The 16,535-nt window shown below is 40.1% G+C and overlaps 2 protein-coding genes across 2 annotated transcripts in view; both read right to left on the bottom strand.

Annotated features, from left to right (window-relative positions):
• Positions 1-11,865: 11,865 nt before the first annotated feature.
• On the bottom strand, positions 11,866-14,546 carry LOC113824250 (zinc finger protein 513). The gene is made up of 2 exons (XM_027376989.2): positions 14,295-14,546; positions 11,866-13,004 (listed from the first exon to the last, which is right to left on the bottom strand). Exons 1-2 carry the CDS (start codon positions 14,400-14,402, stop codon positions 12,639-12,641), a joined length of 474 nt encoding a protein of 157 aa, XP_027232790.2. The 5' UTR covers positions 14,403-14,546; the 3' UTR covers positions 11,866-12,638.
• Positions 14,547-15,448: 902 nt separating this feature from the next.
• Positions 15,449-16,535, bottom strand: part of LOC113819938 (zinc finger and BTB domain-containing protein 14) — a 93,452-nt gene continuing 92,365 nt past the window's right edge. Inside the window, exon 6 of the mRNA XM_070142909.1 lies at positions 15,449-16,535. This exon is cut by the window's right edge and continues 687 nt beyond it. The gene's annotated coding sequence lies outside the window, so the exon portion shown is untranslated.

The raw sequence follows: 16,535 nt of genomic DNA, 5'->3' as shown, positions 1-16,535 counted from the left end.
TATTCCGTGGTTTAGTAAGCCAATACAATATTGTATTGATGTCAGAATATGCTCGGCACAATGCTTTTGTATCGAGAAAACTATCAATAACGTCGCGGTGTAAAAAAATGAGTCCTTAATAATCCAAAACACCGCCGGAAACCTAAGCACGCAACCCCATTTATTCCTAGCCCCCCCCCCCCCCCCCATGTGTCGCCCCTTACATTTCCATCTCCGAGTCAGCTTTCTTCTCAACTTTCCCTCTTCTGATTTTTTTTTTACCCTTTTCAGGGGGAATGTTTATATTGTCGCTATCTTTGATATTTTATTATGTTATTTATTTGGTAGATTATATCTTACACTTCTATGGTTTCCTATCCGTTTTTTCTTTCTTTTTTATTTTATTTTATATCTACTTTTATTTTATTTATTTATTTCTCACAGCGGGCATGCATCTTCCTCTCGTAGGGATCTTTCCGTTGTCGACCTACTGCCCCCCTGAGGGAGGAGGAAGGCGGGTTAAAACGGGGATTTTTTTCAGTATATTGTCTAGTCTCTCGGTTTCTGTCTTCTGGCGCCTTAAGCCAAAGATTCGGCGTCAGATACATTACTTAGTGACAACTATGCCTGGGGCATACATAGTCTTGGCCACTCGTAGGCCCTGTGACTTCTCATGCCAGTCAGTCCGCGATGTGGATTAAGTTATTTCCATCCATGTTTTTGGTAAATCGTCACCTCTCCTACATGCTAAGATTTCAGAGGCGTATGGAAAATACCACAGATTCTGCACTTTGGTACATATGATAAGCTTAAACACATGTTCTACCTTGCAAAAGCAGCCACTGCTAGATACATTAATCTTGAGCAGATGAGGTCGATGGGGTCCCCATACTAGTCCTGTAATTCGAACCTCAGTGATTGCTTTGGTGCTTGTAATATGATAAATTGCAAGCGGTACACTATGCTCTTCCTTGCAGAAACAGCCTCGAGTTTAAACATCTAGAAAACGAAAGTTTTTTTTTTTTTTTTTTTTTTTTTTTTTTTAACGTCATTCACTTGATTCATTCTTTCCCACTCATGGTTCGGCGTCTAATCATTGCCTTTCCCATATACTGCTTCGTCTTTTGTGGGTTTTCTGTTGGCAAATGGTAGATCCAAATTCTTATTTCGACTTTGGCTAGGATTGCTCTCTTTTCATCGTTACTCAAATGGACGTCGCATGTCTCAGACTTGTTTTCTGCACATTCAACCATTCATACAGCAAGCATTTTGTTGTTGTTGTTGTTGTTTTTTGCCATGTGTATACTTTGTTGGCTCCCTTGTTATGCGCCCAACATGGAACAGGAACAGCTCTGCAGAAGCTTCCTCACTGTGCTGTATGTAATTTCTTCCCCTTGGGATTGCACTGCAACTCGGAGGACACTTCACATGCATGACAAGGTTGGCTGGCTAAATCCGGTTTGAAGTCAGGCCTTTCCTTTACTCATCCTGGTCGCTGTTTTATTTTTTATTTTATTTCTTTCATCGTTTTTCCTCTCCTTGTGCGAAGTTGTTCATTATGAGTTGATTGGGCCGACGTTTTATGATTTGATTCTCTGCTTCCTTCAGCTTACTGGCAGTGGAAACCTGCAGATATCATTTGGGCCTTTTCAGTATAATCAGCCAACGTTTCTTTTATTCCTTTCCCATCTTCCAGGTACAACTGCAAACCTTGAGGAAACACGAGGAAAAGTTTGACAGATTTCTTTTCCCCCCAAAACTTACCCTACTTCCTACCACTCATTTTGCCAGTTGTATGATCTAACTTCAGTTCCACACTAATTAGGTGAGGAAAGGATGAACGGCGGAGAATAGGTGTTAGTAAGGAGATTCTGTCACAACTGTCTTAATAATTGTGCTGTGGGGTTTAGTTGCATAATGTGGCACTCTGGTAAATTTTGGTTTGCCCATGCCACAATTTTTCATTTTTTTATGTATTTTATTTATTCATTGATTTTATTTATTTATTTTTTAACATTGTTTCGATACCTGAGAAACATGAGAAGAGGGGGGGGGGGAAGAGAGGTGGGGTAGAGAAAAGAGAGCAAGAAAGGAAGGGGGGAGAGAGAGAGACAGGAGGGGGAAAGAAAGAAAGAAAGAAAGAAAGAAAGAAAGAAAGAAAGAAAGAAAGAGAGAGAGAGAGAGAGAGAGAGAGAGAGAGAGAGAGAGAGAGAGAGAGAGAGAGAGAGAGAGACAGAGACAGAGACAGAGAGAGAGAGAGAGAGAGAGAGAGAGAGAGAGAGAGAGAGAGAGAGAGAGAGAGAGAGAGAGAGAGAGAGAGAGAGAGAGAGAGGAGGGGGTAGAGAAAGAGAGAGAGAGGGGAAAAGGGAGAGAAAGAGAGAGAGAGAGGAGGGGGGGTGGGGTAGAGAAACAGAAAGGAGAGAAGGGGGGAGCAGAGAAACAAACACACACACACACACAGAGGGTGGGGTGAAAGAGACAGAGGGAGGAGGGGTAGAGAAAGAGAGAGGAGGGTGGAAAGAAAGATAATGAGGAGGGAGAAAGAAAGAGAACAAGAGAGGAGGGTGGAAAGAAAGATAGTGAGGAGGGAGAGAGAGAGAACGAGAGAGGAGGGTGGGTAGAGGGAGGAGGGGAGAAAGAGAGAGGGAGGAGGGGAGAAAGAGAGAGGGAGGAGGGGAGAAAGAGAGAGGGAGGTGGGGGGAGAGAAAGAGAGAGAGGAGGGGAGAGAGAAAGGGAGGAGGAGATAGAAGAAAGAGGGAAGAGAGAGAGGGAATGGGGGGAGAGAGAAAGAGATAGAGAGGGAGATAGAGAAAGACAGAGAGGGAGAGGAGGGGGAAAGGAAAGAGAAAGAGAGAAGAGTGGGGTAGAGAAATACAGGGAGGGAGAGAGAAAGAGGGAGAGGAGAGAAGAGGGGGAGGGAGAAGGAAGAGGGGGAGGGAGAGGGAGAGGAGGGAAGAGGGGGAGGGAGAGGGAGTTGTATGGTCTAACTTCAGGTCCACACAAATTAGTGGGAGGGAAAAAGGATGGAAGGGGGAGGTTACGGAGAGGGAGGGAATAGGAGTGTTAGTAGAGGGAGATTCTGTCACAACTGTCTTAATAATTGTGCTGTGGGGCTTTAGTTGCATAATGTGGCACTCTTGGTAAGATTTTGGCTTGCCCATGCCACAATTTTTCATTTTTTTATGTATTTTTTATTTATTCATTGATTTTATTTATTTATTTTTGAACATTGTTTTGACACTCTGAGAAACATGAGGGAAGAGGGGGGGTAGGGGAGAGGGAGAGAGGTGGGGTAGAGAAAGAGAGCAAGAAAGGAAGGGGGAGGTAGAGAGAGAGAAACAGGAGGGGGAAGGTAGAAAGAAAGAAAGAAAGTTGTTGTTGTTGAAAGAAAGATGTTGCTTGCTAAGAAAGGGTAGAGAGAGAGGAGGGAAGAGGGGAGGTGGGGGAGAGGAGGGAAGAGAGAGAGAGAGAGAGAGGAGAGAGAGAGGAGAGGTAGAGAGAGAGAGAGAGAGAGGAGGGGGTAGTTAAAGAGAGAGAGAAAAGGAAAAGGGGTTGAGAGAGAGAGAGAGAGAGAGAGAGAGAGGAGTAGGGGGTGGGGCAGAGAAACAGAAAGAGAGGAGGTAGAGGGAGCAGAGAAACACAACACACACACACACACACACACACAGAGTGGGTGTGGGGGTGGTAAAGAGACAGAGGGAGGAGGGGAGGTAGAGAAAGAGAGAGGAGGGTGGAAACAAAGATAATGAGGAGGGAAGAAAGAAAGAGAACAAGAGGAGGAGGGTGGAAAGAAAGATAGTGAGGAGGGAAGAGAGAGAGGTAATTACGAGAGAGAGAGGTGAAGAGGAGGTAGAGGGAGGAGGGTGGGGAGAGGGAGGTAGAGGGATAGGAGAAAGAGAGAGGGGAGGTAAAGGGAGAGGAAGAGAGAGTGGGAGGAGAGGGAGAAGAGGGAAGAGAGGGAGGTAGATGGGGAGGAGAGAAGAGAGAGAGGAGAGGCAGAGAGGAGGAAGGAGGGAGGAGGAGATAGAGAGAGAAGAGGAAGAGAGAGGAAGGGGGAGAGAGAAAGAGATAGAGAGGGAGATAGAGAGGATAAGACAGAGAGGGAGAGGTAAAAGGGGGAGGAGGAAAGAGGGGAGGTAAAGAGAGAGTGAGTGGGGGCAGAGAAAGACAGGGAGGGAGAGAGAAAGAGGGAAGAGGAGAGAAAGAGGGAGAGGAGGGAAGAGGGGAAGGAGTGGGGGAGAGAGAGGGAAGAGGGGGGAGGGTAGAGGAGAAGAGGAGGGAAGAGGGGAGGGTAGAGGGAGAGAAGGGAAAAGGGGGAGGTAAGGGCGAGGAGGGGAAGAGGGGGAGGTAGATGGAGAGGGAGGGAAGAGGGGAGAGGGTAGAGGGATAGGAGGAGGGAAGAGGGTGGAGGTAAAGGGAGAGGAGGGAAGAGGGGGGAGGTAGAGGAGAGGAGGGAAGAGGGGGAGGGTAGATGGAGAGGAAGGAAAGAGGGAGGTAGAGATGGAGAGGGAGGGAAGAGGGGAGAGGTAAAGGGAGAGGACAGCAGAAGAGGGGGAGTGTAGAGGGAGAGGAGGGAAGAGGGGGGAGGTAGGGAGGGAGAGGAGGGAGGAGGGGGAGGTAAAGGGAGAGGAGAGAAGAGGGGGAGGTAGAGGGAGAGAGAGGGAAGAGGGGGAGGAGTAGAGGGAGAGGAGGAGGAAGAGGGGGAGGAAGAGGGAGAGGAGGGAAGAGGGGAGAGGTAGATGGAGAGAAGAGGGAAGAGGGGGAGGTAGAGAGGAGGAGAGGGAGTAAGGGAGGAGGGGAGGGAAGAGGGGGAGGTAGAGGGAGAGGGAGGGAAGAGGGGGAGGTAGAGGGATAGGAGGGAAGAGGGAGGATGGTAGAGGGAAAAGAGGGAAGAGGGGGGAGTGGTAGATGAGAGGAGGGGAAGTGCGGGGAGGTAGATGGAGAGGAGGAGGGAAGAGGGGGAGGTAGAGGGGAGAGGACGGAAGAGGGGGAGGTAAAGGGAGAGGAGGGAAGAGGGGGAGGTAGAGGGAAGAAAAGTGGGAGGGAAGAGGGGGAGGGTAGAATGGATGTAGAGGAGGGAAGAGGGGGAGGAGGTAGAGGGAGAGGAGGGAAGAGGGGGAGGTAAGAGGAGAGAAAGTGAGGGAAGAGGGGGGAGGTAAAGGGAGAGGGGAAGGAAGCAGGGGGAGGTAGAGGGAGAGTGAGGGAAGAGGGGGGAGAGTAGAGGGATAGGAGGGGAAAGAGTGGGGGAGGCAGAGTGGGATAGGGAGGAAGAGGGGAGGGGGAGGTAGAGGGATAGGAGGGAAAGAGGGGAGGTAGAGGGAGAGGAGGGAAGAGGGGGAGGGTAGAGGGAGAGGAGGGAAGAGGGGGAGGAGTAGAGGGAGAGGAGGGAAGAGGGGGAGGTAGAGGAGAGGAGTGGAGGGAAGGAGGGGGAGGTAGAGAGGGAGAGGTGGGAAGAGTGGGGGAGGTAGAGGAAGAGGGAGGGAAGAGGTGAGGGAAGGAGGCTAGAGGAGAGAGGAGTGGAAGAGGAGGAAGGAGGAGGTAGGGAGGGAGGAGGAGGAGAAAGAGGGGAGAGGAGGGTAGAGGGAAAGGAGGAAGAGGGAAGAGGGGGAGGTAGAGGGAGAGGAGGGAAGAGGGAAGAGGAGGGTGCAGAGTGGGAAGAAGAGGAGGGAAGAAGGAAGAGGAGGGTAGAGGGAGAGGAGGGAAGGAGGAGAGGGAGGGAAGGAGGGAGAGGGAGGGAAGGAGGGGGAGTGGGGAGGGAAGAGGGAGGAAGAGAGAGGAGGGTGAGGGAGAGGAGGGAAGAGGGAGAGGAGGGAAGAGGGAGAGGAGGGAAGAGGAAGAGGAGGGAAGAGGAAGAGGAGGGAAGAGGAAGAGGAGGGAAGAGGAAGAGGAGGGAAGAGGGGGAGGGGGGAAGAGGGAGAGGAGGGAAGAGGGAGAGGAGGGAAGAGGGAGAGGAGGGAAGAGGGAGAGGAGGGAAGGATGGAAGAGGGAGAGGAGAGGTGGAAGAGGGAGAGGGAGGGAGGAGAGGGGAGAGGGAGAGGGAGGGGAGAGGAGGGAGAGGGAGGAGAGGGAGAGGGAGAGGAGGAGGAGAGAGAGGAGAGGGAGAGGGAGGGAGGGAGAGGGAGAGGAGGGAGAGAGAGAGAAAGGGAGAGAGAGAGAGAGAGAGGGAGGGAGAGAGAGAGGGAGGGAGAGAGAGAGAGAGAGGAGAGAGAGAGAGAGAGAGAGAGAGAGAGAGAGAGAGAGAGAGAGAGAGGAGAGAGAAAGTGAGAGAGAGAGAGAGAGGGAGAAGAAGAGTGAGAGAGAGAAGAGGGAGTGAGAGAGAGAAAGAGAGAGAGAGAGAGAGAAACATATATATATACATATATATATATATATATATATATATATATATATATATATATATATATATATATATATATATATATATATATATATATATATATATATATATATATATATATATATATATATATATATATATATATATATATATATATATATATATATATTTATATATATATATATATATATATATATATATATATATATATATAAATATATATATATATATATATATATATATATATATATATATATATATATATATATATATATATATATATATATATATATATATATATATATATATATATATATATATATATATATATATATATATATATATATATATATATATATATATATATATATATATATATATATATATATATATATATATATATATATATATATATATATATATATATATATATATATATATATATATATATATATATATATATATATATATATATATATATATATATATATATATATATATATATATAAAAATATATTTAGAAAGAGGGGCAAGTGAAATATATATATGAGAGGATTGTATAGATATATATAGGAGGGATGGAAAGATAGTGAGGAGGGAGAGAAAAGAAGAGGGCAGAGAGAAAGGGAAGGGAGGAGGTAGAGAAAGAGGAAGAGAGAGGAAGGAGGAGAGAAAAAAAGAGGATAGGGAGAAAGAGAAAGAGAGTAGTGGGGGAGAGAAAGAGAGCGAGGGAGAAAGAGGGGTGAAAAAGAAAGAGAAAGAGAGAAGAGTGGGGAGAGAAAAGACAGGGAGGGAGAGAGAGAAAGACAGTGGAGGGAGAGAGAGAGTGGAGGGGGGAGGGAGGGAGAGAGGGGAGGAGACGGAGAAGGGAGGGAATGGGGGGAGGAGATGAGAGTAGGGATAGGAGGGTGGAGTGGGAGAGGAGGGGAGAGGAGAGAGTGGGAGAGTGGGAGAGGAGGGAGAGTGGGAGAGAGAGGGAGAGTGGGAGAGGAGGGAGAGAGGGAGAGGAGGGGAGAGTTGGAGAGAGGGGAGAGTGGAGAGAGGTAGAGGGGGAGAGGAGGTAGAGGGGAGAGGAGGTAGAGTGAGAGGAGGGTAGGCGGGAGAGGAGGGTAGAGTGGGAGAGGAGGGTAGAGTGGGAGAGGAGGGTAGAGTGGGAGAGGAGGGTGAGAGTGGGAGAGGGAGGGTAGAGTGGGAGAGGGAGGGTAGAGTGGGAGAGGGGAGGGTGCAGAGAGGGAGAAGGGGAGGGTAGAGAGGGAGAGAGGAGGGTAGAGAGGGAGAGGAGGGAAAGAGAGAGGAGAGGAGGGGTAGAGAGGGAGAGGAGGGTAGAGAGAGGGAGAGGAGGGTAGAGAGGGAGAGGAGGTAGAGAGGAGAGGAGGGCAGAGAGGAGAGGAGGGCAGAGAGGGAGAGGAGGGTAGAGAGGGAGAGGATAGGCAGAGAGGAGAGGAGGGCAGAGAGAGAGGAGGCAGAGACATATATATACATATATATATATAATATATATATATATATATATATATATATATATATACATATATATATATATATATATATATATATATATATATATATATATATATATATATATATATATATATATATACATATTTATATTATATATAGCTAATAAATATATATATATATATTATGATATAATATATATATATAAATATATTTATTATTTATATTTATTTATTTATTTATTTATTTATTTATATATATATATATATATATATATATATATATATATATATATATATATATATATATATATATATATATATATATATATATAGAGTAGAGAGGGAGAGGAGGGTAGAGAGAGGGGAGGGAGAAGGAAAGAGAGAGAGAGGAGGGAGGGAGAGGGAAAGAGAGAGAGGAGGGAGGGAGGAGAAGGAAAGAGAGAGAGAAGGGAGGGAGGAGGAAGGAAAGAGAGAGGAGGAGAGGGAAGAGAGAGAGAGAGAGAAGGAGGGGGAGTGAAAGCAAGAGGAGGGGGGGGAGTGAAAGAGAGAGGAGGGGGCAGACAAAGAGACAGAGAGCAGGAGGGAAAGAAAGAGAAGGAGAAAGAGGAGGGGGGAAAAAGAGAGGTAGAGGAGGCAGGAGAGAAAGAGAGAGAGAGCGGGAGAGAAAGAGAAAGAGGGAGAGTAGGAGAGAAAGAGGGAGAGTAGGAGAGAAGAGGGAGAGAGTAGGAGAGAACAGAGGAGAGAGGGGAGAGAAAGAGGGAGAGTAGGAGAGAAAGAGGGAGAGTAGGAGAGAAAGAGGGAGAGTAGGGAGAGAAAGAGTGGATAGAGGAGAGAAAGAGTAATAGAGGAGAGAAAGAGGGATAGGAGGAGAAGGAAAGAGGGATAGGAGGAGAGAAAGAGGGATAGGAGGAGAGAAACAGGGATAGGAGGAGAGAAAGAGGGATAGGAGGAGAGAAAGAGGCATAACAAGAGAGAAAGAGGGAGACGAGGAGAGAAAGAGGGAAAGGAGGAGAGAAAGAGGGATAGGAGGGGAGAGAAAGAGGGATAGGAGGAGAGAAAGAGAAGGAGGAGGAGAAAGAGGGATAGAGAGAGAGAGAAAGAGGGAGAGGAGAGTAGAGAAAGAGGGATAGGAGGAGAGAAAGAGGGATAAGAGGAGAGAAAGAGGGAGAGGATGAGAGAAAGAGGGAGAGGAGGAGAGAAAGAGGGAGGAGGAGGAGAGAAAGAGGGAGAGGAGGAGAGAAAGAGGGTGAGGAGGAGAGAAAGAGGGGAGAAGAGGAGGAGAGTGAGAGAGAGAGAGAGAGAGAGAGAGAGAGAGAGAGAGAGAGAGAGAGAGAGAGAGAGAGAGAGAGAGAGAGAGAGAGAGAGAGGAGAGAGAGAGAGAGAGAGAGAGGAGGAGAGAGAGAGAGAGAGAGAGAGGAGGAGAGAGAGAGAGAGAGAGAGAGGAGGAGAGAGAGAGAGAGGAGAGAGAGAGAGAGAGGAGGGAGAGAGAGAGAGATATATATATATATATATAGATATATATCTATATATATATAGATATAGATATATAGATATATATATATCTATATATATATATATATATATATATATATATATATATATATATATATATATATATATATATATATATATATATATATATATATGTATATATATATATATATATATATATATATATATATATGTATATATATATATATATATATATATATATATATATATATATATATATATATATACATATATATATATATATATATATATATATATATATATATATATATATATATATATATATATATATATATATATATATATATATATATATATATATATATATATATATATATATATATATTATTATTATTATTATATATATATATATATATATATATATATATATATATATATATATATATATATATATATATATATATATATATATATATATATATATATATATATATATATATATATATATATATATATATATATATATATATATATATATATATATATATTTATATATATATATATATATATATATATATATTTATATATATATATATATATATATATATATATATATATATATATATATATATATATATATATATATATATATATATATATATATATATATATATATATATATATATATATAGCGGGAGGAGGAGAGAGAAGAGGGAGAGGAGGAGAGAAGAGGGAGAGTAGGAGAGAAAGAGGGAGAGTAGGAGAGAAAGAGGGAGAGTAGGAGAGAAAGAGGGAGAGTAGGAGGAGAGAAGAGGGAGAGTAGGAGAAGAAGAGGGAGAGGAGGAGAGAAAGAGGGATAGGAGGGAGAGAAAGAGGGATAGGAGGAGAGAAAAGGGAGAGGAGGAGAGGAAGGAGGGAGAGAAAGAGGAGGAGAGAAGAGGAGGAGAGAAGGAGAGAGAGAGGAGGGAGAGAGAGGGAGGAGAGAGAGAGAGAGAGAGGAGGAGAGAGAGAGAGAGAGAGGAGAGAGAGAGAGGAGGGAGAGAGAGAGAGGAGGAGAGAGAGAGAGAGAGAGAGAGAGAGGGAGGAGGAGAGAGAGAGAGAGAGAGAGAGAGAGAGAGAGAGAGAGAGAGAGAGAGAGAGAGAGAGAGAGAGAGAGAGAGAGAGAGAGAGAGAGAGAGAGGAGAGAAGAGGAGAGAGAGAGGAGAGAAGAGGAGAGAGAGAGAGAGAGAAAGAAAGAGAGAGAGAGAGAGAGAGAGAGAGAGAGAGAGAGAGAGAGAGAGAAGAGAGAGAGAGAGAGAGAGAGAGAGAGAGAGAGAGAGAGAGAGGAGAGAGAGAGAGAGAGGAGAGAGAGAGAGAGGAGAGAGAGAGAGAGAGAGAGAGAGAGAGGAGGAGAGAGAGAGAGAGAGGAGGAGGAGAGAGAGAGAGAGAGAGAGAGAGAGAGAGAGAGAGAGAGAGAGAGAGAGAGAGAGAGAGAGAGAGAGAGTGAGAGAGTGGTGGTGAGTGAGTGGTGGTGGTGGTGGTGAGTGGTGGTTATTAGTTATTATTATTATTGTTGTTTATTATTGTTTGTTTGTTTATTAAAAATGAGTGAATGAGGGAGTGAGAATAGAAGGGGTGGCTATGATCTGCAAAACATGTCACACATGACAATGTCAAAGAATATACCAGTTCTTCATTAGTGCATTTATTTTGTATCCCTCTTTTTAGCTAAAGTACTAGGGTATCCAATACCACCAATAATAATACATTATCTCGTATTACTTAGTGCCCAGATATTTTGTTATGGCACCACAAACTGCCTTTGTTCTGGGATGTTTGGGACACCCTTGTTTCTAATACATGACACCAAAACCAAAGTTCTTACCATAAAAGCCAAGTGCTAACTGAGCTTTGAATAGGTCAGGTGACACTACCCTAATCTTGTCCAATACTATTTTAAGCCATACAGGGGCCGAGCTACCAACTTTAAGAACCAAGAGATTGTGTCCAAAGGTTCATTGAATAGTGAAGTAACCTTGTTAGTGTTTTGAAGTCTTATCTGCTTACTCATGCACAAAAAATGGATATTTTAAAAATTTATCTGAAATAACTGCAAAAAATTATTTTTTCACAGCTTACAAATGTTGCATTGGGAATAACAATCATGGAGAAACATAAATAAATTGGATGATGGGGTGAGAGCAGGAAAAGAGTAATTGGTTCATTACCATGTTTAAGTGCTTTGGCTGTTGACTGGATAAAGGATAAAGTTGATTAAATTATTTTTCAATATGTTTTTGTGATTTTTCCTATATGTATGAAAAGTGTAAAATGGTGGCATATTAGCCAGAGCCGAGTTATCTGACTTGTGTGGTGCTGGTTTTGTTTCAGGTCCATAAAAGAATATATATTGGTCATTTCTTTGAAATATAGAATACAGACTAGGACATTGCCCCTTTTCTTCACTGATTTTAATTTTTAGTAGCTATGGAAATTCTTTGACAAATAATCATTGAATATATGGTTGTAAAATGCTATGTAGGTTCATATGAACAAGCTAATCATACTATAATGGTTTATGTATTTATATATATGTGCGCTTAGCTGGAATGTGAAGATAAGACTAAAAAGAATATACATACAGTACATATTTTATTCATTATGAGAACATCAGCAATTAATTTTCTTCAAGATTAACATTATTTCTTTGTTTTACATCTTTTAGACAATAGGTACAAAATTTATATTCCTAGTAACTATTAATTTTGGCAGTTTTTAGACATTGGTGTTAAATATAAATAGGTAAAAAGATATTTTGCAAAGTTCATTTAGTGAATTAACATCACAAATGCCTTGAGGCAGATAAAATGATATCATCAACACAGAGGAAGGTTTAAAGAAAAATCTAGTGTACATGTAATAGAAATCTAGGTATTATTCTGAATGACAAAGACCACTTAATAGTCTTTCTCTGTATATTCCCCTATGTCCTTATAAATCCTACATTATAGGTTGAAAATTAAGGAGAAAAAAAGTTATCATAAATGTATATTTTCCAGTGAATGTTATCACATGATTCTTGGTATATTTATGAATGCTGGAGAACATATTGTACCATTAATTTAAAGTAATAATGGAAGGAGTAATTTACTTTGCAGAATAAAGAACTCATCTATTTTAGACACTTTCAAAAAGAATTTAATTGTCACACAGTATGTGATGAAAGGCTAAGAAGTCATTAAACAAAGATTTAGGAATGTGATTAAACATCTGCAGATAAGAATTTATCATATACACATCCATACCACATCTTCACTTTCACTATAACCAGTGCACACTATAATTGCTACACTGCTGAGTTGTCCTCACAATTGCTGGATTATTCATTTTAAGTATCAATGTAAGATATCTTAGGTATGATGCTTTAACACATGTCTCTTCATGTTCCCTTTCTGTGCTGACCTATAGGAACAGTAGGCGCAACCGAATGGCTTCTCACCAGTGTGTGTCCGTATGTGAGCCCTGATGCTCTCCACCTGGAAGCACTGAAAAGGACAGTGTGGACATGGGAATAACTCTCTGACTGCGTGGCTCCGCAGGTGTTCAGAGAGTTGTGTGGCAATGGTTGTAGTGAAGGAGCAATAGGGGCAGGATCGGATCTTGGGAGTAGCAGAGGAGAAATTCTTGCAGCCTGTAGCTCCTATTGCCTCGGCAATCCCTATGGTCTTTGTTGGTCTGCCCTCGGAGGTGCCAAGGGTGTTGTGGTCCACTGACACCTGTGGGGGACGCCCAACGTACTTTCAGAATACAGTGCTTATTAAACAGTACAAATTAGATTTTAGTGATAATCTAATACTGGAATGAGTTGTCCTTATGAATCATAATTGTACATTTCATAAGATTCAGACCATAGTATAAGTTAGAGGGTACAAATCTTTTTGAGAAAAAGTCATGAAAGCAGAGACAAGTAAAGATAAGAGAGAAGAAAAAAAGAATAATATCAGACACAGAGCAGTTAAAAAAGGAAAGGAGCATAGAGAAGAAGAATGGAAATAGTAGGAGGAGGACAATTTTTACTGCTTATACTCTAGTATTTAATACTGGAGCAATATGTTGAACAGCTCTCTATTTTCTAAATCTGGATAACATTACATATCATGCAGCTAATAACAGACATATTGTTATTATGGAAGTAACAAGATGAAAAAGAAATTGAAGCAGTAATGAGGAAAAGTAAGAGCAAAAAGAAAAAATAAACTATGCTTTGAGTACTTTTCTTCATGTCAAGGTGATTAATCATTAATTGAAAATTGATTTTGTTTTCTTGCTTTGTGCTGCTATGGTCAATATAAACAGTTTAAGATGTGGTACTTATACAGATTCCAAGAATATAAGTTTCATGTAAAAACTATATTTTGTACTGATTTTAAAAGCAATAAAGTTTGATTCCGGTAAATATTAGTTATGGTAAAAGTAAATATTTATGGTGTTAAAGAAACACATTATATTAATATTGATTAATATTGGAGAATAAATATATATATATTAATATTTATGCTCAAAAGAATTACACAAACTACATGAAATAATCTTTGTTTTCTAAATAATTAAAAGATATTGACTATAAAGTAAAATATATGAACCATGTATAAAAACATTAAAACATTTAACAAAAAATATCTCACAGTCTCATTTTCAGATGTTGCTTTTGAAAAATATACAACCACATATTTTAGTTCACAATAATTAACAGTAGAAGCATTCCAAGTAAAGCTCTTTTGATACTGAGGGGAATTAAATAACTCTAAATGCACACAGTATTTTTAAAACTTACATAAAAGGTAAGAAAATGACTGTCAGGAAACTTCTAATTATTAGTTTTATTATCAGTATCTATGATAATCTGTGTAAAATAGTAAATACACCTCAGTTAATGCCATTCAATTTCACCTTTAGTTTTTGAAACTCAACTTTCATCTTTTTCACAAAATGCACTTCTCTCAACTTCAATCTACACCATGGCCTGGGAACAGATGGATATGTGGAGTATATATTATCGTAATTACCTTAGTTGTGATGTGTATACACATGTCTCTTGAGGCTACTTTGTTGCCTTGATCTGTATGAGCAGAGAGAGCAGGCATAGGGCTTCTCTCCAGTGTGCGTTCGCACATGTCGCTTTAGATTGTCTTCTTGAGTAGCTCGAAATGGGCAGTGAGGACAGGCAAAGGGCTTTTCACCTGTATGGGTATGGATGTGTCTTATAAGGTTTGTAGTCTTAATGGTGGAGTAGCCGCAGTAGGGACAATGGTGAATCTTGGTGTTGAGTTGAAGCTTCCCACTGTAGACGCTACTTCGTTCCTTAGCTCTCTCCAGATCCACCTGTTGGCAACATCTTTCTGTCTCACTAGTGCTCATTCATACAATAATCATAGTTTATATTACTAATATGTTTACATGTCAAATATCAAGACTTTACTTTGACTTTTACTGAAAAAATGTAGACTTAAATTTAGGGGACACAGAAACCTAAACATATTTTTCACACTTGCTATGAAATAACCTCAAAAATCTAATAAATTCCTTTCATAAAAAAGAAGAATTTGAATAATTCAATCAGTACACATAGGAATCAAATACCATAGATGCATAAAGTTTGACCCTAAATTTCTAAGACATCTTTGCAGATAATTATGATTATAGAACTTATTATAATAAAGAGAGAATGTGATATGAAATGGGTTTCCTTTGAACTTTGAAGTATATGTGTGTATGTATTTCCATAGCTTGAAATTAATAAAACTATTTTCCTTGTAATCTCTGTTCTATCTTCAAATTTCTTTCTATATTGAAAAAAGGATAATGATACATTATGTCTGCAATCTTTTGAAATTGGCTAAAAGTTGTTGTAGAGCTTTAGCTATTTTTACCCATTTTTAGGTGTAGGGGAATTTAAATTTTGTGGCAGAAATGAACCTACAAACTATATCTTCCAATCTGTCACTATTATTTCCTTGTCAATAATAGCTTTCGAGCTATAGCATATATTAAAGGACTGGTTGTAAGTGAAGAGGGAAGCAGAGATATTTTCATTTCTAACATAATAAGCTATACAATAACTTGGCTTTTTCAAAGTAGTGGCTGAAGTTTGAAGTAAGTTTTGTTGCAATATGGGTTTCATACTTTACATGAATGAACAAGGATACAAATAGTGTTGATCTCAGTGAATAAATAACTTTATTTCTGTATTTTGTAGGTACATGCTTCATGGTCTAAAAGTATAAAATACAGTAAAATCATGTATATCTTGATACAATCACATATCATAATGTCCTAGCACTCTTACTGACTCTTATCAGTTTATCAAACACATATATTTTAAAACATAATTACATTTAGCATGACAAGGAATATAGCATATTCCTTTCAGTCAAGCTTCATGGAAGCTTAAAAACATTCAACATGTATAAAACTGAGGTAAACATTTTAAAGAGATCATATGCCAGTAGTATCTCCGAAGTAAACCTATGGTTATAATCTGCTATCAAAATAAGTTTTGTATTAAAATAAATACCATTTTTAGGTTTAAGCTCAGGAAATATGCTTGCATACACCATGCATACAGCTTTATTGTAGAAATTATAAGACGGAAGAGAATGTTACATAGTGTGTGACTACGATATCACAAGAGGATGTTCCATATTTCTAATAATAATAACATACTAAAGTAAATAAGTACAATATATGTAGCATATAAATTGTTCTAAATTTCCCTTTTAATAACAGACATTAATGTGTTTCAGAGATGTTACTAAATCTTTTTGGGTGAACTAAATAGGTTTTGTATAGCTGGCAGTAATGGATGATGCAATACTTACTTTTGTTATAATACAAGGAGAGGTTCTTTCACACCCTTTGCACTTTATGACTCACTGATTCTCTGAACTCCTTTCTTTTTTTCCTTCTTCCCCCCCTCATTCAAACAATCACACACACATACAAACACACACACACACTCACACATGCGAACACATATGCACATATTCACTCAATCAAACTCACACTCATACGTACACTCTCACACAGATTAATAAACACTAACAATAGATATGGAAATAATGGCAATAATAATAATAATGATAGTAATGATCATAATAATAATAATTATAATGATAACAATAACAATAATGATATAACCGGGTTATGATGATAATAATAATAAAAAAAAAATAGTAACAATAATAATGATAATAATAGTGGTGGTACTAGTAATAACAATAATGATAATAGTAATACTAGTAGTAATC

This window comes from Penaeus vannamei, chromosome 30, assembly GCF_042767895.1.
Source record: "Penaeus vannamei isolate JL-2024 chromosome 30, ASM4276789v1, whole genome shotgun sequence".
NCBI lineage: Eukaryota > Metazoa > Arthropoda > Malacostraca > Decapoda > Penaeidae > Penaeus > Penaeus vannamei.
The sequence above is the reverse complement of the archived record's forward strand: the minus strand, read 5'-3'. Positions and strand labels throughout refer to the sequence as shown.

Bases quoted from the DNA above. Each gene is read 5' to 3' on its own strand.
- LOC113824250 (XM_027376989.2), bottom strand. From the start codon at position 14,402: ATGTGCGAACGCACACTGGAGAGAAGCCCTATGCCTGCTCTCTCTGCT. The intron at 13,005-14,294 runs GTAATTACGATA...CGTCCCCCACAG, and splicing joins GTATACACATCACAACTAAG to GTGTCAGTGGACCACAACAC.